General features: G+C 47.7%; 1 protein-coding gene and 2 pseudogenes across 3 annotated transcripts; 1 reads left to right on the forward strand and 2 right to left on the reverse strand.

The window, feature by feature from the left end:
* Positions 1-1,125: 1,125 nt before the first annotated feature.
* Positions 1,126-2,109, reverse strand: LOC307103491 (NF-kappa-B inhibitor-like protein 1; annotated as a pseudogene). The gene is made up of 2 exons: positions 2,074-2,109; positions 1,126-1,727 (listed from the first exon to the last, which is right to left on the reverse strand). The product of its transcript is annotated as an NF-kappa-B inhibitor-like protein 1 (transcript).
* A 3,969-nt stretch (positions 2,110-6,078) lies between these two features.
* LOC307103492 (large ribosomal subunit protein eL15-like) lies at positions 6,079-6,667 on the reverse strand (annotated as a pseudogene). The gene has a single exon. The product of its transcript is annotated as a large ribosomal subunit protein eL15-like (transcript).
* Positions 6,668-11,237: 4,570 nt separating this feature from the next.
* LOC307103493 (fatty-acid amide hydrolase 1-like) lies at positions 11,238-24,065 on the forward strand (the record flags this gene model as incomplete). Its single annotated transcript, XM_079777853.1, has 15 exons — positions 11,238-11,276; positions 11,706-11,819; positions 12,082-12,231; positions 12,573-12,706; positions 13,769-13,975; positions 15,274-15,314; positions 15,743-15,867; positions 16,781-16,906; positions 17,655-17,752; positions 18,047-18,146; positions 18,622-18,665; positions 19,416-19,455; positions 19,865-19,973; positions 21,743-21,888; positions 23,721-24,065. The coding sequence occupies 15 exons, from the start codon at positions 11,238-11,240 to the stop codon at positions 23,847-23,849; spliced, it is 1,602 nt and encodes a 533-aa protein (XP_079633979.1). The 3' UTR covers positions 23,850-24,065.
* Positions 24,066-24,357: the final 292 nt, after the last annotated feature.

Here is a 24,357-nt window from a genome sequence, read left to right on the forward strand (position 1 = left end):
AGGTTAATGTCTACATGAGTCCTGCAGAGATAATCAGGGGGTTATCTGGAGATCTGATGTATGTCCAGGCACTGATGCAGGACTGGAAAATTCAGAAGTTTAAATTCCCAGGCTAATTAAAATGAGAAGAGAATCACTTCCTCAGCTTATTTGACTTTAGTATTTAGCAGTTGGACTATGCTGAGTCCATTTTACCTCTTTGCTCTTTCCTCGGGACCTGGAAGAGAGATAGGACTGAAAAGCTAGAGGGGAGAGATGGAGTCGGGTGTGGATCACTGGTTGCCCAAGAACTGAGAACTCAGGTTACATAATTTGGCTTTCTGCCTACTTCCCCTGTTTATATTTTAGCAACTGAAATTTCACTCTCCCACAGGGCTCTTCCTCCATCCATTCTGCTTCTATCCCCTGACCTCCCAGCACCTACTTATGGCCCCCAATTCCAGCTGCCCTAACCCAGACTATCCAGTGGCTCAGCAAAGGGAAAGCCCTGTCTGTGCTGGGGAAGGAGAGGGAAACTGGTTTCATTCCTTTTTTTTTTTTTTTTTTTTTGTCTCTGTTCACATTCATCTCTCAGTGTAGAGTGGAGTAGTGGAGTAGACTGGAGGGCAAACTGGGCTTTCTGAGGACCAACCTTGCGGGTGGGCCAGCAGGGGGCTTCCTGTCTCCAGCGGAGGGCATGTGTTAGTGTGTGTGCGGGTCACAGGTGTGTAGGAGCTGTGGGTTTTGGCAGGCGAGGTGGGACAGGAGATGTCATGGATGTGAAAACCACAGCAATGGAAAAGAGGAGGAGATACCAGGAATGAGGTGTGGAACCAGGCCTTATTAGGAAAGGGCAGAGTCAAGGAGCAGTGGTGGTGACTTGTCCTCCCCACCCCAGCTCCTTACAAGTTTCACTCCCACCCACATCCTCTGCTATGCAGCATCAGCCTGGTCCTGGTCCTCATCATTCCCATCCCTGATTGGGCCCTTTCTGCCACCCTGCCTTTAAGGCTGTGTTCCCAACAGCTTCTCCTTGTTTCCCTGAGGTCACTTGAGGGCCTCCGTATGGTGATTCAGGACTTGAGAAAGAATTGTCACCTCTCCCAGCATGCAACCCAGCTTCCAGGTCTCAATCTGGCTCTGGAATCACTGTAGGAAGCAGCCAGGGTGCCTCAAGTACCTCCTTAGAGCCCCCTGTTCCTCCCCAGGTGGGGGCGGGGGCTGGCCATCAGGGCTGCAGCCATGGCCTCACAGTCCTCTCCCCCAGGGCAGGGCCAGGACACGTTACCAAAGTGCCAGAGGCTGCCCCTCCTTGCTTGTCTGGAGTGCTGGGCCCTGGGCTCTGGGTCCCTGTGAGCCTCCTGTGCCTGCTCCTAGGCCTGCTGGTCTGGCTCTTATGCAGTTCCTCCTCCTTGGCCCTTGGCTCACTCTCTAAGGAGCCACTGGTCCTCCTCCTGCCCTCAGCCTGTGGGGATGCCAAGGTCCCTTTGCCTCCGGCTGTTGCTGGCACTTCTGGGCATGTTCCCGAGCCAGGTGATCTGACCAGGCTGAGAAGGACTCAAGTTCCTGGGCCTCATGGGAAACATCGTTTGGAGCTGCCCAATCACCTCCTGCCACTCATCTTCTAGCTCTCCCTGCAGCTTCTGTCTCCACTCGTGCTTCCTATGCACCTCCTCTTCTTCCTCTTCAGTAGAATCCCAGGGGAGTCCCCAGCCCAGAATTTGCCTAGGGGTCTCCCCATTCTTATTCTTTTATTTAAAAGTTTTAAAAAAATATATTTTTATTGACTTCAAAGAGGAAGGGAGAGGGAGTGAGAGAGAGAAACGTCAATGATGAGAGAGAATCATTGATCGGCTGCCTCCTGCACACACCACACTGGGGAATCGAGCCCACAACCCAGGTATGTGCCCTGAATCGTGACCTGCTGGTTCATAGGTCAATGCTTAACCACTGAGCAACACCGGCTGGGCTCCCCCTTCTTATTCTTATTCCCATAGCAGAGGGACAGCAACTCAGTGTAGGCATCAGGGCCCTGGTGGGTGGCAGTGTGTGGCACCGTGTTCCCCTGGCCGTCCTGGTAGGCAGGATCAGCACTGAGCCAAAGAAGCAGGTAGAGGGCAGGGGCATCATGGCGGGCACAAGCCTGGTGCAGTGAGGGGTTGGGGGAGAGAGGGGCTGTCTAGCATCTAATTTCTACATCAAGGCCTGGATGTTGCTGGAAGAGGGTGTGGGCCAGACAAGTACCTAAGGAAGCACACTGTCTAGGCACTAGCAGGGGGAAGTGGAAGTCTAAGCAGACTTTCAACGTGAATGATCTCATTCCTTGGGTTGAGTTCTTGCTCAGTTTCTGCAGAACCAGTAGCAATTACACCCACAATTTGCTAGCTCTCCTAATGCCCTCTGAGATTTTACATAGTCAACATCTCTGTTGACAGTGAACTCATAAACATTGTCATGAGGATCATATTAAATTACTTTGATCCTAATCTTACAGGCCTCAGTGAGAAGTTGTGTAACACTATAGTTAAAGGTGCTGGGCTGCCTGTTTGACTCCTGACTCTGACACTTACAGGGGTGGACAAAAATAGGTTTACAGTTGTGAGTACATGAACATAGATTACTCTTGTATTATTGCCTACTAATTATTGTATTATTATCCATACAAACAACTTTAAGCCTACTTTTCCTACCCTGTATATTTTAAATAACTTCTCTGTGCATTAACTTCCTCATATCTACAGTGGGGATGATGATTATAATGATAATATTCAAGTTAATAAATGTTTGCAGTTAAGCACTCTATGTGAAAATTCTCACTTTCGTAATCAAACTAATGTTGTCTTTGATGAGTGGTCATTTAGTAAGTCAATGAATTTGATCTATCAGATGGAAGTGACACTCAACGAGGTTGGTTGAAAAGGTGTGGTTGGGCATCTCCCATCCTCTCCAGGTCACCAGTGCGCCTTCTGAGGGGACAGAGGAACAGTCCCAGCAGACAGACACCTGTAGGGGCCCTCAGTAGGATCTGGTGGTTTGCTCTCTCCACCTCTCCTCAGCTCTCTGAAAAGCTGCCACTTTGCCCTAGCTGGTTTGGATCAGTGGATAGAGCGTTGGCCTGCGGACTGAAGGGTCCCAGGTTTGATTCTGGTCAAGGGCACATACCTGGTTTGCGGACTCGATCCCCAGTAGGGGGCGTGCAGGAGGCAGCCCATCAATGATTCTCATCATTGATATTTCTATCTCTCTCTCCCTCTCCCTTCCTCTCTGAAATCATATATATATATATTATATGGGCTTCCACTTCCACAAGTGGCCATGTAAGGACAACTGCAGGGGAGCTTTAGCCTCAGGGTTTTAGATGACACTGGGTACTTGCCCACAGGGGTGCCACCAGGGGTATCATCTCTCTAGGTAGATATGTAGGAATCAGGGCTCACATTCAGTGTTGGTGGTGAGCCTGTGGACTGGCAGTGAGTGCTGGGGTGGTCCCTGGTGGGTCCTACTGAGGATCCTTAGGGCTAGGGAGCAGGCCAAGGGGTGGGCACAGGCTGGCCATCCACAATCCCTGAGGGAATCAGAGGTTGTGCCTGGAGGGCCCCCATGGGCTGAGCATTAACCCTTTACTGCTGCACTGTGAGGAGTCCCAGGGGAGGGACTGAAGCAGCTGGGGTGGTGGTATGCTCAGGGGAGTGAGTTTTTGCTCAGTGACTCAGAAGGATTTCAGTATTTTAACCACAGTGCAGCTGTGGGGATGCAATCTAAGTGAATGCCCACCCTGTCCATGCCTGGGCCCTCCTGAAAGTTCTTGTGGCTTACAGGCTGAGGAGTTATATTTTAAAAAGTGATTTTTAATTTTTCAATTATAGTTGATGTACAATATTATATTTTCAGGCATACAACCCAGTGATTAGACATTTATATAACTTTTGAAGTGATCACCCTGATAAATCTAGTGCCCATCTGACACCATACAGTTATTACAATGTTATTGACTATATTCCCTATGCTGTAACCTTACATCCCTATCACTATTCTGTAACTACAAATTTGCACATCTTCATCCTTTCACATTTTTCACCCAGCCCCCAAACCACTTCCCATCTGGCAATCACCAATATGTTCTCTGTATCTATGAGTCTGTCTCTGTTCTGCTTGCTTATTTTGTTTTTTAGGTTCCACATATAAGAAAAATCATATGGCATTTGTCTTTGTCTGACTTATTTCACTCAGCACAGTACCCTCTAGGTTCATCCATGTTGTTGCAGATGGCAAGATTTCATTCTTTTTTATGCCTGAGTCAGATTCCATTGTATATAGGCACCACTTCTTTTTTATCCATTCACCTATTGCTGGACATTTAGATTGCTTCTATATCTTGGCTATCCTATCTAATAAAAGAGTAATATGCAAATTGACTGTATCTCCACTACACCCACAAGCCATGCCCACCAGCCAATCAGGAGCAAGTATTCAAATGAACCCAACCAAGATTGCTACGGCCACGGAGCTGCAGCAAGCAGGAGTATTGGGTTTCCCCGGCAATGGAGGAAGCCAAGCTTCCCTGCCTCCCTGGCTGACCCAGGCCTACACTCAAAGCTACAAAATTTCAATTATAGAAGATAAATAAATCCCAACAAAAATGGCTGCAGCCATGGAGTGAGCAGGAGGTTTGGCTCTGCTCAAGACTACAAAGTTTCAATTATAGAAGATAAATAAACCCCAGATACCAGGGCCTCTACTTGTGTTGCCGAGGGGCGTGGCTGGCCTGCAAACCACCACAGGCCCCTCGCCCAGGCCGCCCCACGCCCCAAGGAAACCCCCACCCTGATCCAGGACATCCTTCAGGGCAAACCAGCTGGCCTCCACCCATGCACCAGGGCTCTATCCTATCTAATACAAGAGTAATATGCAAATTGACCATCACTCCAACATACAAGATGGCTGCCCCCATGTGTTCAAAGATGGCTGCCCCATGTGGACACAAGATGGCCGTGACAAGATGGCCAGCAGGGGAGGGCAGTTGGGAGAGACCAGGCCTGCAAGGGAGGGCAGTTGGGGGCAATCAAGCCTGCAGGGGAGGGCAGTTAGGGGTGACCAGGCTGGCAGAGGAGGGAAGTTGGGGGCGACTGGGCCTGCAGGGAAGGGTAGTTGCAGGGGGACCCAGGCCTACAGGGGAGAGCAGTTGGAGGGGACCAGGCCTGCAGGGAAGGGCAGTTAGGGATGACCAGGCCTGCAGGGAAGGGCAGTTAGGGGCAATCAGGCTGGCAGGGGAGCAGTTAGGCATCAATCAGGCTGTCAGGGGAGTGGTTAGGGGGTGATCAGGCTGGCAGGCAGAAGCAGTTAGAGGCAATCAGGAAGGCAAGCAGACAAGCAGTTGGGAACCAGCAGTCCTGGATTGTGAGAGGGATGTCCGACTGCCCCTTTAGGCCCGATCCAGGTAGGATCAGGCCTAAACAGGCAGTCAAACATCCCTTGAGGGGTCCCAGATTGGAGAGGATGCAGGCTGGGCTGAGGGACACACTCCTCCCCCGTGCACAAATTTCATGCACCGGGCCTCTAGTTGTAAATAATGGTACAATGAATGTAACACTATAGTTAAGAGTGCTGGGCATATGTCTTTTCAATTTAGTGTTTGGGTTTCTTCAGACAAATACCCATAATTGGAATTACTGGGCCCTTCTTTGTCTCTTGTTTTAAGCTCTATTTTCTCTGATATAAGTATTGCTACCCCAGCTTTGTGGGGTGTTTTTTCCCCCACTTTCATGGAAAATCTTTTCCATCCCTTTACTTTCAATCTGTGTGTATCTTTTGATCTGAAGTGAGTCTTGTAGACAGCATATGTAAAGGTCTTGTTTTGTTATCCATTCAGCCACTATATGTCTTGATTGGAGCATTTAATCCATTTGAATTTAAAGTAATTGTTGATAGGTAGCTATGTATTTATAGCCATTTTGTTTTTCATATTTTTTATCTTTTCTTTTTCACCTTAAGAAGACCCTTTAACATTTTTTTTAATACTAGTTTGGTAATAAACTCCTTGAACTTTTTTTTCTGTCATAAACTGTTTATTAGGTAAGAGTTTTATAAACATTATTTATATTAGAGGTAACAATGGAGCTGGAGAGTATTATACCTCCAAGCTGCAGGGCGAGAACCACCAATAATGTGGTGGGACTTGTGGCCCTTTCTAAGGCAGGGCTCTTGTACCCTGCAGATGTTAGCCCTCATATCTCCCTGTGCTTGTGGGCTGGTGTGGTGATCCATTGGGTGCCAGGATTCCTTCTGATAGCCTTATGGAATGAAATAAGGATAACCTCAAAGAATTTGTACACGTGAAATCTTTACCAACCCAGGACTTTTAGAGCCCCTCAGTGGCATCCAGCTCACTCCTCAGTGGGAGGCTGAAGGTTTTGAGAAATCTTTAGCTGGTTAACACCATGATGGAAAGGCTTGCTGTAGGTCACACCCTTAGGAACTGGGTGTTTGAGGCCACCATGGCTCACATGACATAACCTGCTTGGAGTGTATCACAGCCTGCATGCTTTATCAGGTTGAGTGGGGTGAGGCTGGGAGCCCTGTGGAGTGCAGAGAGCTGACAGTACTGCCAGCAGCTCATCCTAAGAAGAAAGTATGTTACATAGGACTGCTTCTTCTTCCATAGCTCCTGGGTGCACTTGTAAAAGCCCATCCTGCTTACCCGATGGCTATAGCCTCCTTTCTCCTTTTCTTGTCTGGGAAGCTCTTTATCTGTCCTTCAGTTCTAAGTGATAGCTTTGCTGGGTAGAGAAATCTTAGTTGTAGGTCCTTTTATGTCTATTTCCTTCATCAGGTTAGGGAAGTTTTCTGTTACTATTTTTTCAAAGAGGTTTTCAATTCCTTGCTCTCTCTCTTCTCCTTCTGGCACCCCCATGATACAAATGTTGGTATGCTTGAAGTTGTCCCAGAGACTCCTTTTACTATCCTCATTTTAAAAATATATATTTTTTTATTGATTTCAAAGAGGAAGGGAGAGAGAGAGAGATAGAAACATCAATGATGGGAGAGAATCATCAATCAGCTGCCTCTTGCACACCTCCAACTGGGGTTTGAGCCCACAACCCAGGCATGTGCCCTTGACTGGAATTGAACCCAGAACCCTTCCATTTGTAGGCCAATGCTTTATCCACTGAGCCAAACCAGCTAGGGCAATCCTAATTTTTGACATCAAAATTACAACTAAACTACAGAACAACCATCATTCAGAGCCACCTAAAATCTGGCTGAATGGAAGTTCTATGATTCTTGAATTAAAAAAAGAAGCCACATAGAGACTGGTAGGAGGGGCTGAGATGCTGAATAGACTGGTCCTACACTCATATGTGGCAGATAAAAATTGGGACTGATATCTTAGCTGCAGAGGCCCCCATGAAGAGGAAGGGGTCCCAGGCCACCCAGGCCAGAGTTGTAGTACCAGGAAGAGAAGTTCCCATAACTTCTGGCTGTAAAAACCAGCAGGTATTGTGACTGAGGGAGACAAAGGGTGGCTGGAATCCCAGGCAGTTCTGTTTAATGGGCCTATGCGTGGACTTACTTGGACTCACTCATTTAGAGCTCCAGCACTGGAGCAGCAGCTTGAAATGCACCAGAGACCTACAGGGAGGAACTGAATTGTCTGGCATCAGGGTGAGAGTTGGTGATGAGTGTGTGTGTCAGCTTTCTTTCAGACAGAAATGCTGGCAGAAGACATTATTCCTTTGATAAGCGCCCCTCCCACCACTACCACGAACCCCCCCCCCCCCCCGCCCCCCAGGACAGAGCTGGCAGGTGGATGCCATATCAGAGACTCCATCAATCTGGCTCATATTTTTTGCCCATCCCCTGGTGATTCCCTGAGGCCCCACTATACCCAACTTTCAACCCCACCCAAGCTGTTTCCAGTGGCTTTTCCATGTGAATGGCCTGTCTTGGCTCATGCTTCATATCTTTCTATAAATCTACTAAACAAAGAGCATCTGGCTTCAGTGTGTCCCATACCTCTCGCTAACTCGCTCTAGGCCTGGTTCTAGCAATAGCCAGCCTCGGTTAGCAGCTTGGCCTCAACCGAGCACCTCCAAGCTCAGCAGCTATCCGCAGTTCACTTTGTAGCTCATGCCAGATGTCTCCAGGCAGAACACAGTTGGAGGCCCCAGAGCCAGAGTACCCAGTGGATAGCTTGAGACCACATTGAAACACCACCACCCAACTACCTTTGCAAACAACACACTCAAGGGGTGGACTCAGCGGGCACAAAGCCCTGATGAAGTAAGTCCTGCTCTGTTGAGTGGGCCCCTGCACAGCTGATCCTCCACAGTGGTCAGAGGTCATTGGTCAGTGGTCACAGCCAGTCTTTGTTTGATTGACCTGGGGATAAATCCCTCCAATTGATGAGCCAACAGCAATCAACTATAAGGAAGGTGTACACAACCCACATGGCGGGGAGCACCTCAAGTGCCCAGCTTGGTTGATCAGAGAGGCTGTGCCACTGGACTCTACAGAACACCTACTACATCAAGCTACTCTACCAAGCCTGGGAGATGTAGCAGCTCTATCTAATAGATAGAAACAAACATAGGGAGGCTGCCAAAATGAGGAGACAAAGAAACATGTCTCAAATAAAAGAACAGAACAAAACTTCAGAAACATAACTAAACAAAATGAAGACAAGCAATCTACTAGATGCAGAGTTCAAAACACTGGTTATAAGAATGCTCAATTAACTTAGTGAGAACTTCAAAAGCATAAAAAAGGACAAATCAGAAATGAAGGATACACTAACTGAAATGAAGGATAATTTACAGAGAATCAACAATCCAAAAAAATGAGGATAGTGTATGAAGCCTCTGGGACAAATTCAAGCATTCCAACATTCACACCATCGGGGTATCAAAAGGAGAAGAGAGAGAGCAAGAAATTGAAAACCTTTTTGAAAAAATAATGACAGAAAACTTCCCTAACCTGGTGAAGAAAATAAGATGAAGCCAAAGATGTCCACACCAAGATGCATCATAATTAAAATTCAAAAGGTTAAAGACAAAGAGAGAATTTTAAAAGCAGCAAGAGAAAAGCAGTTAGTTACCTACAAGGGAGTTTCCATAAGACTGTCAGTTGATTTCTTAACAGAAACTTTGCAGGCCAGAAGATTTTGGCAAGAAATATTCTAAGTGATGAAAAGCAAGGACCTACAACCAAAATTACTCTACCTAGCAAAGCTATCAGTTATAATTGAAGGACAGATAAGGAGCTTCCCAGACAAGAAAAAGCTAAAGGAGTTCATTATCACCAAATCAGTATTACAAGAAATGTTAAAGGGTCTTCTTGAAGAAGGAGGAGGAAGAGGAAGAGGAGAAGGAGGAGAAGGAGGAGGAAGAGAAAAAGAAGGAGAAATAAAAAGAAGCAATAAAATGTCAATAAATACATATCAATTGAATCTAAAAAAAAAACACAACAGAATAAAAGAACAAGCAGAACAAAAACAGACTCAATAGATACAGAGAACATTTTGATGACTGCCAGGTGGGAGTGGGGTTGGGGGATGGGTAAAAAGGGTGAAGGGATTAATAAGTACAAATTGGTAGTTACAGAATAGTCATGGGGATGTAAAGTGCAGCATAGGGAATATAGCCAATAATATTCTATTAACTATGTATGGTGTCAGATGGGTGCAAGATATATCAGGATGATCACTTAGTAAGTTATGTAATGCCAACATAAGAAGTGTCCAAACCTGTAAGAATTTTTATGAGTTTATTTGAGCCAAACTGACAATTGCTGGGAAGCAAAATCTCAATGGATTGAGAAAATGCTCCAGAGAATGGCAGTTTTGCATCCTGTTGTATACATTACAATAAAAAGAGGAGACATAAGGAGAGATTTATAAAATTCATTGGTGACAGATTAGGGAGGTGTGGGAAAGCAAAGTGGGGAAATCTATGGGATTGGATAAAAAAGTTAAATGAAGAGACACATTCTTCTTTTACATTGGTGGGTAGAGGAAAGTTAATAACATTTATAGCACATAGAGTGATATGCAGGGAACAAGATAACAATGAGGGAATAAGATACCCTGACCTTGAACTTTGGTGGGAGATTGTGCCTTGAGGAGTCTGGAAAAAAGGGATTGCTCAGACATTCCAAAGGTATCTTGGATACAAAAAAGACAATAGACAGGCTCATTTAAGGTAAAGAACGCCTTTTTGTCAAGGAATATACAGGCCTGGGACTTGACAACCCTCCACAGCTCACTTTCAGTTAAGAAGTTTTAATTTCAGACCATAGAGCCAGTAGAGGGTAATGGTGAAGATATAGATGACCTGGGTTTAAGTCCAGGCTCCCTTACCTTGTGCAAGAGAGTTAACCTCTCTGTGAGTCAGTTGCCGTCATTGGTGAAATGGAAATGATAATAAGAATGCTTGTCCAAGGATTTTTGTGAGGATTTAATGAATTGGTGCTGGCAAAATATTTAAAGATTAACACATTGGTGTATCTGAAAATGAACACATGTTATATGCTTACTTTGAAAGCCTTATAAACCACACTGACGAGATGGTGTTGCAACTTTATTCTGAAGGCAGTTGGGACTTATGGTCAGATTTAGGTTATATAAGATCTTAAAAGGATCACCCAGGTTGTAGTGAAGAGATTGAGCTGGAGGGGAAGAGATTGAGGCAACGGGTCCAGTGAGGAGGCTGTTGAGAAAACTGAGAAACGCAGAAAGTAGGCAGGAAGGAGGCTGTAGAGTCAGAGGTGGGAGATATGAAGGAGGCAAGAACACCTATTGGTAGTATGTATTGCTAAGGGAGTGGTCACTGGGGTCCTATTGCCTCCATGGGGGGATGACTCAGCAAGCATGTGGATCCAGGCTCTGCCACTTACTAGCTGTGTGTCCTTGGGCAAACAGTGCTCTCTCTGTGTCCCTCAGGGTCTGGACTGGGGCTGAGGACTAAGGGAAGACAACTTTGCCTTCCTGAATGCCTGCTGTGCTCTAGGGCCTTGTCATGTCATACTTGCCCCTGACAGGAGTCCTGAGGGGCTAGTGTCAGGCTTTCCATCATTCCCTGAAGGACCAAGCTCAGAACAGCTGGGGGGCCTTCTGTGGTCATCCTACATGACTGAGTAATGACTGACTTCTAGTCCTTTCCTCTCTGAGGACACCTAGGCCATGGCAGGGGAAGGGGCCCACCCTGGCTTATCCAGTTGACCCATGGTGTGGTCAAGGCTGGGTCCCAGCTTTCCTGCCAGGCATGCTAGACTCTTGTCCTTTCCCAAGGTCAGATCAGCAGGTATGGGAGGACTAAATAAGAAGGAAATGTGGGATGCTGGATTGCTCCCCTGAAGGCAAACCACACAGAGCTGAACCTCATTTTCATAACCCCTGAGTCTCAAGATATGCATATAATGTCACTCCCACTCCAATTGTGCCCCTTCTGAATAGCAACACTAGGGGTCAGGCTCTCCTCTGTGCCACGCCCTGGGCTGGACATTGGGGAAGCAGAGACAGAAGAAAATATCTGTTTCCTGTAGGTCTTTCATGCCAACCTAGAGACAGACCAATAAATGTTTTTAATGCTAAGGGTGAGCACAGGGATAGCTATGTACTGAGCACATGTGCATGTGTACCATGGAGTATATGTGGTGTGATGTTGAGTGTGTGGGAGTGGGTCTGAATGAATCAGTCTTTGATATCTGTCCTTCCCACCTCATTTCCACAGGAGCCAGGCCTGGACCCCAAGCCCATCCTGGAGCTGCCCCTGGTGGAGCTGGCTCAGAAGTTGCAGGCGGAAGAGCTGAGTCTGGAGAGTGTCCTCTGTAGCTACTTGGAGGAGGTGGGGTTAGGGGTCAGGGTCAGGACTTAAACCTGCCTCTGGGCTGGAGTGGGGAATGTCACCTGTCATTGTTCTACTTAGAGGACTTGGAGGGCAGATGTAACTTTGGTGCTGCAGGGAGCTTGGGAGTGTGCTCATGCTACGGTCATCTGTCACTTTCATGCTGCTCTGAGTCAGGGTGGGGGGAGGGGCCGTGGTGACTGAATGTTCTGTCCCTGGCCTCAATGTGAGCCCTTACCTGGTTTCCCTTGATGTTGCTCAGGCGCTGAAGGTGCACCAGGAGGTGAACTGCCTGACAGATTTCCTGGGAGAATGTGAGGAACAACTGCAGGCATTGAAGAAGCGCAAGAAGAGTGAGAGAGGCCTTCTCTATGGGGTCCCCATGAGTCTCAAGGACCCCTATGACTGCATGGTGAGTCCTGGGGTGTATATGCTCAGGTATATGTATGTGTGGGTGCACACATGCCACTGAGCCTGTGAATATCTGAGTGTGTGACATGGGCAAGTTACTTAGTCCAGGATGCACAGCTAGAAAGTGGCCAATGGGGACTGAACCCAGCAGCTGGGTTCAAACCCAAGCCCAAACTCTTAACCACCATGTTCTTCTGCCACCTGTGAATCCACCTAAGGTGGGGCATTGACTCAGAGGGTGTGAGAATGGATGTGGGTGGGGGTCGAGTGGAGAAGAGAGTCTGTTCACTGTGTGATTCTACCCTACCCCCAAGGACTGGAGTTAATGTCACTTCCCTGCAGGACCATGACTCTACATGTGGCCTGGCACAGTTCCTGGAGAAGCCAGCAGCCAAGGATGGGGTCCTTGTGAAAGTGCTAAAGGCCCAGGGGGCTATTCCCTTCGTCAAGACCAACATTCCCCAGACACTGCTCAGGTCTCTGAAGTGGGCAGGCTGGGGCTGGGGCTGGGGCTGGGGCTGGGGCCGGGGCCAGGGCTGGGAGGCTGGAGCTGGGGAGGGGAATGGGGCTGGGGCTGGGGAGGGGACTGGGGCTGGGGCTGCGAAGGGGCTGGGGCCAGGCCCAGGACTGAAACAGCACCTTAAAGTCCTGATTTAGAGTAGAGGGTGATGTGGGAATCAGTCATGCAGACCTCAAGAGCGAAGGTTCTTGGGCAAGTCTTTGTGCCCTCTGAGCCTCAGTTTCCTCCTCATGTGTGGGCTCAATGGTCTCTAAAGGCTCCTGGGCTTGGAGGTTCTGAAAAGTTAAGTCGCTATCTCTCTCCCAGCTCTGTCTCTAATTGTTCTTCTCATCTTGTATTCTCTCCTCCCCATTCATCCTTTAGTGCAGGTGTCCTCAAACTACGGCCCGCGGGCCACATGCGGGTGTTTTTGCCGTTTTGGTTTTTTACTTCAAAATAAGATATGTGCAGTGTGCATAGGAATTTGTTCATAGTTTTTTTTAAAACTATAGTCCGGCACTCCAACGGTCTGAGGGAAGTGAACTGGCCCCCTGTTTAAAAAGTTTGAGGACCCCTGCTTTAGTGTATCCAGTAAAAAATAAAAAATAAAAAAAATTGATTTTAGAGAGAGAGGGAGAGAAACATTGATGTGAGAGAGAAGCATAGATCAGTTGCCTCCTGCACACACCCTATCACACCCTGATGGAGGACTGAACGTGCAACTTGGGTATGTGCCCTGACTAGGAATCAAACGTGCAACCTCTTGGTGCAGGGGACAACACTCAACCAACTGAGCCACACTGGCTGGGGCTAGCCTGTCCATTTTTCTGACACAGAGCTGTGGGCTCCTTGCTCCTTATTTTAGGAGGTGTGATTGGTATCTGCTATGGGTCTTTCCTGCAGCAGCGGCTTCTCTCCTCAGCCCCTGGGAGGAGCTCATGAGTTGAAGCAGCCGTGTGGTCAGCCTGTATGTGGGGAAGGGGCAACATTTCCCAGTTAAACCTTCACCTCCCATCCTCTTTTCTTCTGCATCCCTCAGCTTTGAATGCAGCAACCCCATCTATGGACAGACCCGGAACCCTTTTAACTTAAAGAAGACCCCTGGAGGTTCCTCAGGGGGTGAAGGAGCTCTGCTGAGTAAAGGGGGTTCCATCCTGGGCATGGGTACCGACACAGGGGGCAGCATCCGCATACCATCCGGCTTTTGTGGTGTCTATGGCCTCCGGACCTCAAGAGACCGCCTCAGGTACTCAGTGGTGGTGCTTGTGGGGGTGGGAAGAGTAGGCTCAGCCCAGCCTAGAGGAATTAGGGGCCTGGGGAACAGAGGGGCTTGCTCCACACATTAATGCTCATTCACTCAGCTTAGTACTAGGGGAAAATTACATCTTCTGTTCAGTTTAGTACTAGGGGGAAGTGGTGTAGGAGGGTTTCAAATAACTCTTGCCTCAGCCACAGCTAAATATACCATGTTTGTTACAGGTGGCAGTGGAATAGACCTTCCACTCATTCATTAACTCATTAGTTCATTAATTGAATCATCTTACATTTATCAATTTACCTACACTTTCTCTTATTCATTCATCAATCCATCCATTTATCCATTTATCCATCCTTCATCCATTTATCCACCCATGTAGTCACCATCCCAGTCTCTATCCATCAATTTCACCATTCATCTACCATTTAAGTTATTTAACAAATATTGAATATTTGCTCTGTGCCAGATACTGTCTGTATGCTAGGTACTTAGGATACATCAATGACTAAAAGAGTCAAATAACCAAGCCCTTGAAAAACTTATACATTCTTCCTTCCATTTGTTTATTCATTCATCTTTTCCATCCATCACACTCATCTACCCATCCATCAATCCATATTTGCCTTCATTTGCATCTATCCATCCATCCACTCATCTTTCAACTCCACTCTGAGTACCTACTTTATGGTGACCCCTGTTTTGACCCTCTCTTAGAGCCCCAATCACTTTCCGACTAAGACATTTGGATGTCTAACAGGGGCAGAGGCTAGGTCTCAGACAGTGATTGGCTTAGTCAGAAAGTGATTGGGGATCTAAGAGAGGGTCAAAACTTGTGGGATCTCACAGGATGAAGCCAACATTTTTTTCACCAGAGATTTATTACTAGTAAAAGCCAAGACTTTGAATTTTCAGAGGCAGGGCAAGGAAAGGGAAGGCATCCTGAAGGAAGCAGTATTTGAGTTTTGTTTTGAAGGATGGACATGCAGAGATGGTATGGAGTCCAGAAGGCTGTATCTGTAAGCAATTAACTGCTTGGAGCAATATGTGTTCATGGAAGAACTAGAAGAGGAAGTTATGGAAGTTGATACTTTAGAGCCTTGAAGGGCAGTCAAAGAGATCAGACTTTATGTTATGGGTAATAGTGAGTTATGAGAGAGTTGAAGCAGCTCTTATACCTGTGTGCTGAGCCCTGGGGGAGTGCATTGGCTGGGTGCTCAAGCCTCCTTGGCACCCAGGCCCTTCCCTTCAGGTGCTGACCTGGGCTCTGTGTGGGTGGGGATTTGCAGCTACACAGGAATTTCCTCTGCTGTGAAGGGCAAGAAATCAGGTAAGCTCCCGTCTGTGCCTATTCAAAAACAAACCTGCCAGCTTTTCTCCAAAGGACATTTCACTCAGCCCTGATCTCAGATAGATCAGCCCCACTGGTGATAAAGGCATCTGGGAGAAGGGACTTCATGGCTTCTGCCTGGCCTCCCTAGTCCAGTGATTCTGCCCCACTGAGAAGTGCTTTCTGTTATCTAGCTTTAATCTTTCCTGTTGGTTTCTTGATGTTCTGTCCCAGATGAGATTCTCCCTCCAGGCACCAGAGCTGCTTTGGCAGGTTTATCAACTCCACCTGTCCTCAGTCTTTGACCCAGAATGGCCCCATGAACTCTTCCTTTGACCCTGATCATGGTCCTGGGCCCCACCCTCTGAGGCCAAGCAGTGGGGGGTCCCCAGAGCAGAAAGGATGCCTCCTTCCCCTCTGCTGTGCAGTGGCCACCGTGGCTGGCCCCATGGCCCGGGATGTGGACAGCCTGGCGTTGTGCCTGCGAGCCCTGCTGAGTGAAGAGATGCACCGGCTGGACCCCACTGTGCCTTTCATGCCCTTCAGAGAGGAGGTAAGCCGGGTTGGGGAACAGACCTGGAGGGCTCCTTCCTCTCCCCTCCCCTCATTCCTCATTGACCTATCTACCAACCCCTCTGAAGATCTCATTTCCTAGCCCAAGGTGCAGCAAGCAAATTGCCCACATGCTCAGTCATGCTCAACTCCCTACACACATCCTGGTATGATCAACCTATTATCATCGTCTGTCATCCATTCTTTGCCTCTGTTGATCTCTCCATCCTTATCCTGTCCTAAAACGTCTTTAGCTTAAAAATACTCGTGTCTATTCATCTATTTATCTGCCCACCCATTCAACTCCAACTATCTATTCATCTGCCTACTCCGCTATCTATTCAAATCTCTGCCTACCCACCCATTTACCTTCTCTTACATTCACCCACTCACTCATTCATGAATTGACCTACCTATCTGTTCCATCCACCCAGTCACTCACATTCCCATTCATTTTTCTTTCTTTCTTTCTTTAATCCTCACTGGCGGATATTTTTCTATTGATTTTTAGAGAAAGTGGAAGAGAGAGGGAAAGACAGAGAGAAATATTGATGTGAGAGAAACACATTGATTGGTTGCCTCCTGCATGCGCCCAGGCCAGGGCCTGGACCTGGGAGAAGCCTGCAACTGAGGTATGTGCCCTTGACTAGAATTGAACCTGGGACCCTTTGGTCTGCAGGCCAACACTCTATCCATTGAGCCAAACTGGCTAGGGCCCCATCCATTTTTTCTTATTCCAGGGGGTTCTCCAGAGGACCTAGAGCCTGGAAAGTATATAGGAAAGCCTATACATGGGTAAGGCCAGCTGTGGCTCAAGGCCCCAGTTTATAAGTCTGGCTCCTGGAGAGAGTGAGATCACCTTGTCCCCAGCCCAATCTCCCATCAGAGCCCTACTCATCTCCTCTTGCCCCCAGATATACTCCAGTACCCGGCCCCTTCGAATTGGCTACTATGAATCAGATGGCTTCTCTCAACCATCTCCTAGCATGGCCAGGGCTGTGAGGCTCACCTGCAGACTGCTCCACGATGCAGGACATGAGGTAGGCTTACTTAACCCTGGGGAAGCAGGGTGGGGTTTGGGGAGAAGGCTGGACTGGTAAGGAAGCTGTACTGGACCATTCTTGAAGAGAAAGGAAATTATATCTGAGTTTGGGCTGCTGAGATCATTGTGTTTTCCCTAAGCTCCATGGAGAATATGGATTGGGAGGATGTAGGGATGGGAGGAGGGGGAGGCTCACCCTGTGAGAAAGGCATCACAATTCTTTGCCTTCTCCCTTCAGTGGTGGGGACTCAGGGATTCACTCTTAAAATTCCTTCAGCCTCAAATGGCCATAAAGATCGTCCTGTCTTCAAAATCTTCCTCCCCCTCCTCCATTGCCTCTCATGCCCCAGTGGCTTGTCCTGGCTCTGCCTCCCTTTTGAGAACTGCTGGTTGGCCACACACGTACTATGTGATCTTAGACCACTCTCTTAACACACTGAGCCTCAGTTTTCTACCACATGGGGCAGCTTGAAGATTAAATGAGCTCACATATGTAAAGCATTTAGTATGAGGCTGGGTCACAGTGGAGCAGGCAGGAAATAGGGCCTGGTCGAATTCCCATCACATTCCTATGAGAGAGTGAGCATGGCACCCACCCATAGGCCTACCATGCCCTGCTGAGGAGCTGAGGTAGAAGGAGATGAGGAGTGATGTGATTTTCTCTCCTTAGATCCTGATGGATGTGGAGAGAAAATAGGGCTGGGTGGGGAAAGCTCCAGGCCCTGACTCAACCTCTGTCTCCACAGGTCATTCCCTTCTCCATCCCCCGGATAGAGTATGCCATAGAACAGCTCTACACAGGGGGTTTGTTTGCCGATGGAGGGGCCACCCTTCTCGAGAAGCTGTACGTGTTTGTTGGGACTCAGACATGAACCATGGTGGAAATGGAGTGGGGGAGGGGACCTGTGGGCCTGGATTGGTGGGATGCCAATGGCTAATTGTGTGACCTTAAGTCATCTATTCAGGCCTCATTTTCAGAATGTATATGTTCCAGGTTGGTGGTGGTGGTAAGAGAAGTGTTTCTTTGGGTCTGACCTCCCTCTGTGGCTTATCTATGGAGGGGGAGTTGGGCAGGTGTGGGAGTCGGTCCATGACTGAAAAGCTGTAACTGACCAGCTATGTGCCTGTGGTTCCTCAGTGAGGGAGACATTGTGGATCCCTGCATGAAGGCATTAGTCACCGAGCTCCGCCTGCCAGACCTGCTGAAGTGTATCTTGGCCAGGATCCTGAAGTACATAGTGAGTGTGGGCCTAGGATGGGGAGGGATTCAGAGGGGGTGAGGCCCAGAGAGGAAGAAGCTCAGAAGGGGGGGAGGTTGACTCAAGGAGTGGGGTAGAGTCAGAGAGGAGCATGAGATCCAGAGAACGTTGGTGACTCAGAGCTGGATTCAAGAGGAAGAGGAGCTAAAAGAAGGGAATGAGGCCAGAACAGAGGAGTGTTCTCAGGGAGGGGAGGAAGCTTCAGAGAGGCTCTGATAGGGGGAGGACATCTTAGAGAGAGGAAGGGGTTTCACAGAAAGGGAAGGGGATTTAGAGAGGGGTGAGGGCCTAAAGGGGGCTCAGGGCTGTGTGAGGTGGTAGTGGCTTATGAAGGACTTGAGTGCTCCATGTCAGTGTACCGAGCAGAGTTGCTCTTCCTGGACCCTCACTCAGGGCAGGTTGGCATTGGCCTGTGGTTTCTGAACTTGGTGTCCCCCTCTCTCCTTATCTCTAGGCTCCCCGAACTGCCCAGAGTTTGGAAATGATTCGTGGAGTGAAGTGAGTAGTTGAGTCTCTTCAGGTTCAGCTCGCCAGGGTTTTGCATGGGGTGGTGATAACTGAGTGAGGGGCATGTGGTTAGACTTGGTGTTCACTAGGGCAAAGGCAATTTAGACTTTGGGATCTAATTAGGGTTTTAGAGTCATGCCTGACACTGGGTTAAATTTAGACCTTTGAGTGGGTTTGGGATTAGGGTTTGATTTGGAGTTAAGCTCTGAGTTTAGGCTAGAATTGGGTTAGGTTGTGGTAAAAGTTTGGGTCTGAATTGAGGTTAGATTTGGGCTGGGGTTGAAGTTGGTTTGAGTTGGAATTGGGGTTAAGGTTGGAACTGGGATGAGGATGTGGGTTGAAGAGAATTCTGATTTGGGCTTGGGTTTGCTGTTGGGCTTGGTCTGGTGGGGCTTGGAGTGGAGTTGATTTGCTGGTTGTAATTGGGGTGGAGTAACCTGAGGGCTGACCTGGAGCCTCACAAGTGAAGAAAGAAACTATAGTTTTGGGGGGCACTTCTGAGTCCTTGTGGCTGGTGGTGGTAGTGGGGTGTTGACCAGAGGATGTGTACTCTTGGGAACATTGGACAGGCAAGGTGTCTTGGTGAGGGGACAAGACACAGGGATATTCCCAGCCCAGCAGCTGATGTGCAGCCTGCACTGAGTCTAGGCCCTGCCACTTGGGCATCATGCCCCATTTGTATAAGAGAAGATCCTCCCAATCTGACCTTTGGACTTCCCAGTGTCTTCCTCATTCCTCCAGGACACCCAAGAAACTGTGGGAGCAGCACACAGCAGTGCAGGTGATGTGTGCCTGGCAAGACCTTGAGGGACTGCTGGATCAGGGGCAGCAGAAGCCTGGTGGTGACAGGAGTGGCCAGACAGGGGGCAGAGCTCTGTCCTGGCCTGCAGGGGAGGCCTGGTTGGACCTGGATGGGAAGGCTTAGTGACCTATGAGGTTAATCTAGTCCATCTCTCTGGGGCCTGGATTATATGTTGTCCCCAAATCACTGTAGTCTGAGACTCCCCTTCCTATCCCTTTACCTTAGCCCCTGGTAAGACCCTGACCATTCCCAGATATCTCAGTCTGCATCTCATAGCTTGGGAACTCTTCCTGGTGCTTAACCCAACCCAGCCTGGCAGCACCTGACCTTATCCTGCAAACAGTGACCTCTGCTGGTCTTATCCCTCCTGCCCCTGTTGTTGCTACAGGAATATCAGCAAGAGTTCATAGACAGGTGGAGGTCCTTGGACCTGGATGTGCTGCTGGCGCCAGATCTGGACCCTGCCTTCTATATAGGCTATCCCGCCAAAGCATCAGGTGAGAGGACACTGGGTCCTGGTGGGTTAGGCAGGAAGTCAAGTACTTCTGAGTCCTGCCATCGCCTATGTGACCTTGATGTTTATTTTTATTCACCTAAAAACATTTTTCTCTCTTAAATCGAGATAAAATTCAGGTAGCATAAATTCACCATTTTAAAGTGTGTGATTTAATGGTTTTAGTATAATCAGAATATCATGCAACCACCACCGCTATCTTACTCCAGAACATTTCCATCACCTTAAAAAGAAATATTGTACCTGTTAGCAGACACTCTCAATTTCCATTTGCTTTAAAAGTGAACTTTTTAAAGTGAATTTCTATTTTCTTTAAAAATGAAAAAAGCACAAATGCTCCTCAACTTAAGATGGGGTTATGTATCAATAATCCATTGTAAGTTGAAAATATCTAAGTCGAAAATGCATTTAACCTAGTGAACGTCAGCTTAGTTTAGCTCAGGGGTCCTCAAACTTTTTAAACAGGGGGCCAGTTCACTGTCTCTCAGACCGTTGGAGTGCCGGACTATAGTTTTTAAAAAAACTATGAACAAATTCCTATGCACACTGCACATATCTTATTTTGAAGTATAAAAACAAAATGGCAAAAACACCTGCATGTGGCCCGCGGGGCCGTAGTTTGAGGACACCTGGTTTAGCTGGTTTCTGCTGAATATGTATAAGTAAAGTAAAAAAAAAAATGTAATCAAACCATCATAAGTTGGGGACCATCTGTATAACCTACATGCAATAAAATTCACAGAGTGCAATTTAATGAATTTTAACAAATGTATATAGTGGCATCACCACCACCATAATAAATATATAAAATATTTCCATCACCGACCAAAATTCTCTCATGTCCCTTTGTAATTTTTCCTAACCTCACCCCCCACAACCACTTAATCTGCTTTCTCTCACTATAGATGTGCCTTTCCTAGGATTTCATATAAACAGAATCATAGAATATGAGGCTTTTGTGTCTGGCTTCTTTCACTGAGCATATGCATTCACTCTTAGCATGCTTTGTGCTGCCCCATTTCTAGAGGTGTCTGCAGCCCAACCCACCTGAAATGCAGGCCTCAGCATAGGTCAGTGTCTGAGGCATCACTGGGTTTCGTGCCCAGAACAGGTGCAAGTGTCAGAGGTGATGTCAATGCAGAATGAAAACCCACCTCAAGCCTGGAGCCCTCTCCCCTGGGTCCCCCACAGTGGCTGCCCAAAGGCACACCCACACCGTGCTCTGCTCTCTGCTGTCCTCTGTAGGCATCACTACCACTGCTGTGATACTCAGTCCTTGCACACAGGTGGCTGTTGCCATGGAGAAGTCTTTTCAACTCAGGTTTACACTGCACACGCCAGCCATCTTGAAACCTAGTGTATTGGAGGGCATGAGCTGAATCTCTGCCACTTACTAGCTGTGCAGCCTGTGAAAAACCATTTAACCTGTCTGGCACCTGGGTTTCTTCATTTGTACACAGGGAATAGTGATCTTCATTTCGCAGGGGTGGAGAGGATTCAGAGAATCAGCAATGTAGAGAGGCCAGCACAGTGCCTGGCACTGAGTAAGGCTTGGACAATGGGGATTCTCCTTCCCCCCCACCTTTTGGGAAGAGCAGAGAGTGTTTGTCAGGTGATTCCTGGGGCTATTTCAAGCCCACAGGGATGCAGTTCTGGGAAGGACCCGAGGGAGTGCTTACTCACATCACATTCTTCCCCACCTGAGTCTTTGGGAGTTGGTGATTTCCTGGGCTAACCTGGATCTTCCTACAGAGAGCAGCTCTTACAACAGCCTGTACAATGTGTTGGACTTCCCTGTTGGCGTGGTGCCCGTCACCACCGTAACACTACAGGACGAGGAGGAGCTGGCCTTCTACAAGGGATACTACGGAGATAGTAATGACAGAAACTTCAAGGAGGTCAGTGTCCCTCTCCTTCCCTCTCCCCCAGGAGCACAGACCAGTACTGATTCTTGCCTCAGTCCCTGCGGATGGGTGAGGGCAGGGTGGGATGGGTCTGGGCATTCCCAGGGTTTAGCCTTTATCACTTCTGCTAAAGTGATGAAGTGTCACCCCATCCCTGAGGACACCCATTTAAGCTCCAAGTCATCCTCTGTCCTTGTTGGGGGAGAATACTTTATGAAAACAGTGGTCTACTCGACACCTCTGCAAGGAAAGTCCAATCCAGAGGCAGGAGGGTGGATCAGGGCGAAGGCCCCGGGGTAGGAGCTTACTGTGAAACAACTGGACACTGCCCTTCTCTGGGCCTCAGTTTCTTTGTCAGTAAAAAAAAAAGCGAGAATAAAAAAAAATCTACTTTGCAGAGTAATGTTAAAGGTTAAATCAAAAAAGACTGAGGCAATTAGTATAAGGTCTTGTATGTAGGAAGTGTTCAATAGATGCTACTATTATTAATTCAGAGGTGACTTACCAAAAGGAAATGTTTCTATGGGCCTATTTAATGCAGGGTCTAAAATAACAACCCTGACTTGGGTGAGAGAGAGAAAGAGAGAGAGGGAGAGAGAGACTGACTTAGAAAAGTATGCATGTGTCTGAGTAAGACATTAAGTAACTTATTTTTCTGGAAATTATTTTATTTTATTTTTTACTTACTGATTTTAGAAAGAGAGAAGAAGGGGAGAAAAAGAGAAACATTGATATGTTCTTCCATTCGTGCATTCATTGGTTGATTCCTGAATGTGCCCTGACCTGGGATTGAACTCGCAACCTTGGTATATCGGATGACACTCTAATCAACTGACCTACCTGGCCAGGACTGGAAATTGATTTTAGTGGTAGAGTTACCCAGTGGAACTGCTGAGAAAATAATAATAATTACACTATCTAATGTGTCTTGAGCTCTGACTCTGTTCCAGGAGCTGTTTGAAAGTGATATATATAGTGCAGCCATAGTGGCTCAGTTGGGTGAGCATTGTCCTGTGCACCAAAAGGTGGCCAGTTTGATTCCTGGTCAGGGCACATACCTGGGTTGCAGTACAGGAGGTAACGGAGACAACTGATTGGTGTTTCTCTCTTACATGGATGTTTCTCTCTCTCCCATTCTCTCTCTCTCTCTCTCTCTCTCTCTCTCTCTCTCTCTCTCTCAAATCAATAATATATCCTCAGATGAGGATTAAAAAAAAAGACAGGCATTCACACCAGATGGCTATTGTTGTGTTGGCTCCTGTCATTTTTTTAATTTGACAATCTAAGAGAGTGCCCCTGACTAAATAGTCAGGTATTGCATGCTTTAAAAATTCTTGCTGCATACTAGTGTGCTGGAAAATTGCTGTCAGAAAGCAATGAAAACATGTTCAAATTCCTACAAATATGTTTGGATTTCATAGCAGGCACTCAGGCTCAGCCCCCACGTTCCTGGGCCTGTGTTTGGAGTCAAGGCACCTCTTTCACTGCAGAAGCACAACTAGGCTCTGGATCAGGGACGTGCACATTCTTCTTTGCTGTGCTAAGAACATTGGCTGGATACCTGGTTTTATATTCCATTGTTATAGTCAGCTCTTCGCACAAGGAACAAGTTTTACCCTGGAGAGTTGTAGACAAAGAACAATTTTTCCAGGTTTTACCGAGAGCTGAGGAAGTCTGGAACTCTGAGATCCAGGAAATCTCTATCTTAATATGGACTAGAGATGAGATATTTGGATTAATGCATACCTGCGGGAGGTGAGGAAGGGTGGGCAAGGGGCTTGTGAGCAGGAAGCAGGCTCTGATTTACAGACACTCTCTCTGCGCAGGCGGTGGAAGGATCCGTGGGGCTCCCAGTGGCTGTGCAGTGCATCGCTTTGCCATGGGAAGAGGAACTCTGTCTTCGGTTCATGAAGGAGGTGGAGACCTTGACCAAGAACCAGAGGAAACCCAAATGACAAGCCGTTTCTTCTGGAGACCCTCCTACATCCTTACCCAAGTCTGCTCCCGATGCCCCTTCCTTCTCATGAATACCATACCCACCTCCTATCTCCTCCGGGAAGCCCACCAAATTCCTTTTCCTTGTAGATTTTCTGTCCTCGTAGGTGCTTCATCCGTGGACTCAGAGCCACTCAAGATGGGGATCAGGGTGAAGGGCTTAATAAACGTTTCTTACTGGCCAGCCTTGTGATTTCTGATCTAGGCGGCACTATAGCCTCCTGATGGCCTTCTGCCTCCAGCTGTCCTCCTCCAGACCAGTCCCCCAGATGCTATCCCAGATTGCAGCAGAGGGGAACGAGCCCCAAGCTGAGAGGCTGCAAGTGTGGGTTCCAGTCTTGGCTCTGCCACTGGCTTGCCATGCAATGCTGGGCAAATTACTTCCCCTCTCTGGCTCTGTTTTCTCACCTACAAATTGAGGGAGTTAGATTTGATTACTTAATCATTCTGTGAGCTGTGATTCCTGGG

This window comes from Cnephaeus nilssonii, assembly GCF_951640355.1.
Source record: "Cnephaeus nilssonii genome assembly, chromosome: 7".
Taxonomy (NCBI): domain Eukaryota; kingdom Metazoa; phylum Chordata; class Mammalia; order Chiroptera; family Vespertilionidae; genus Cnephaeus; species Cnephaeus nilssonii.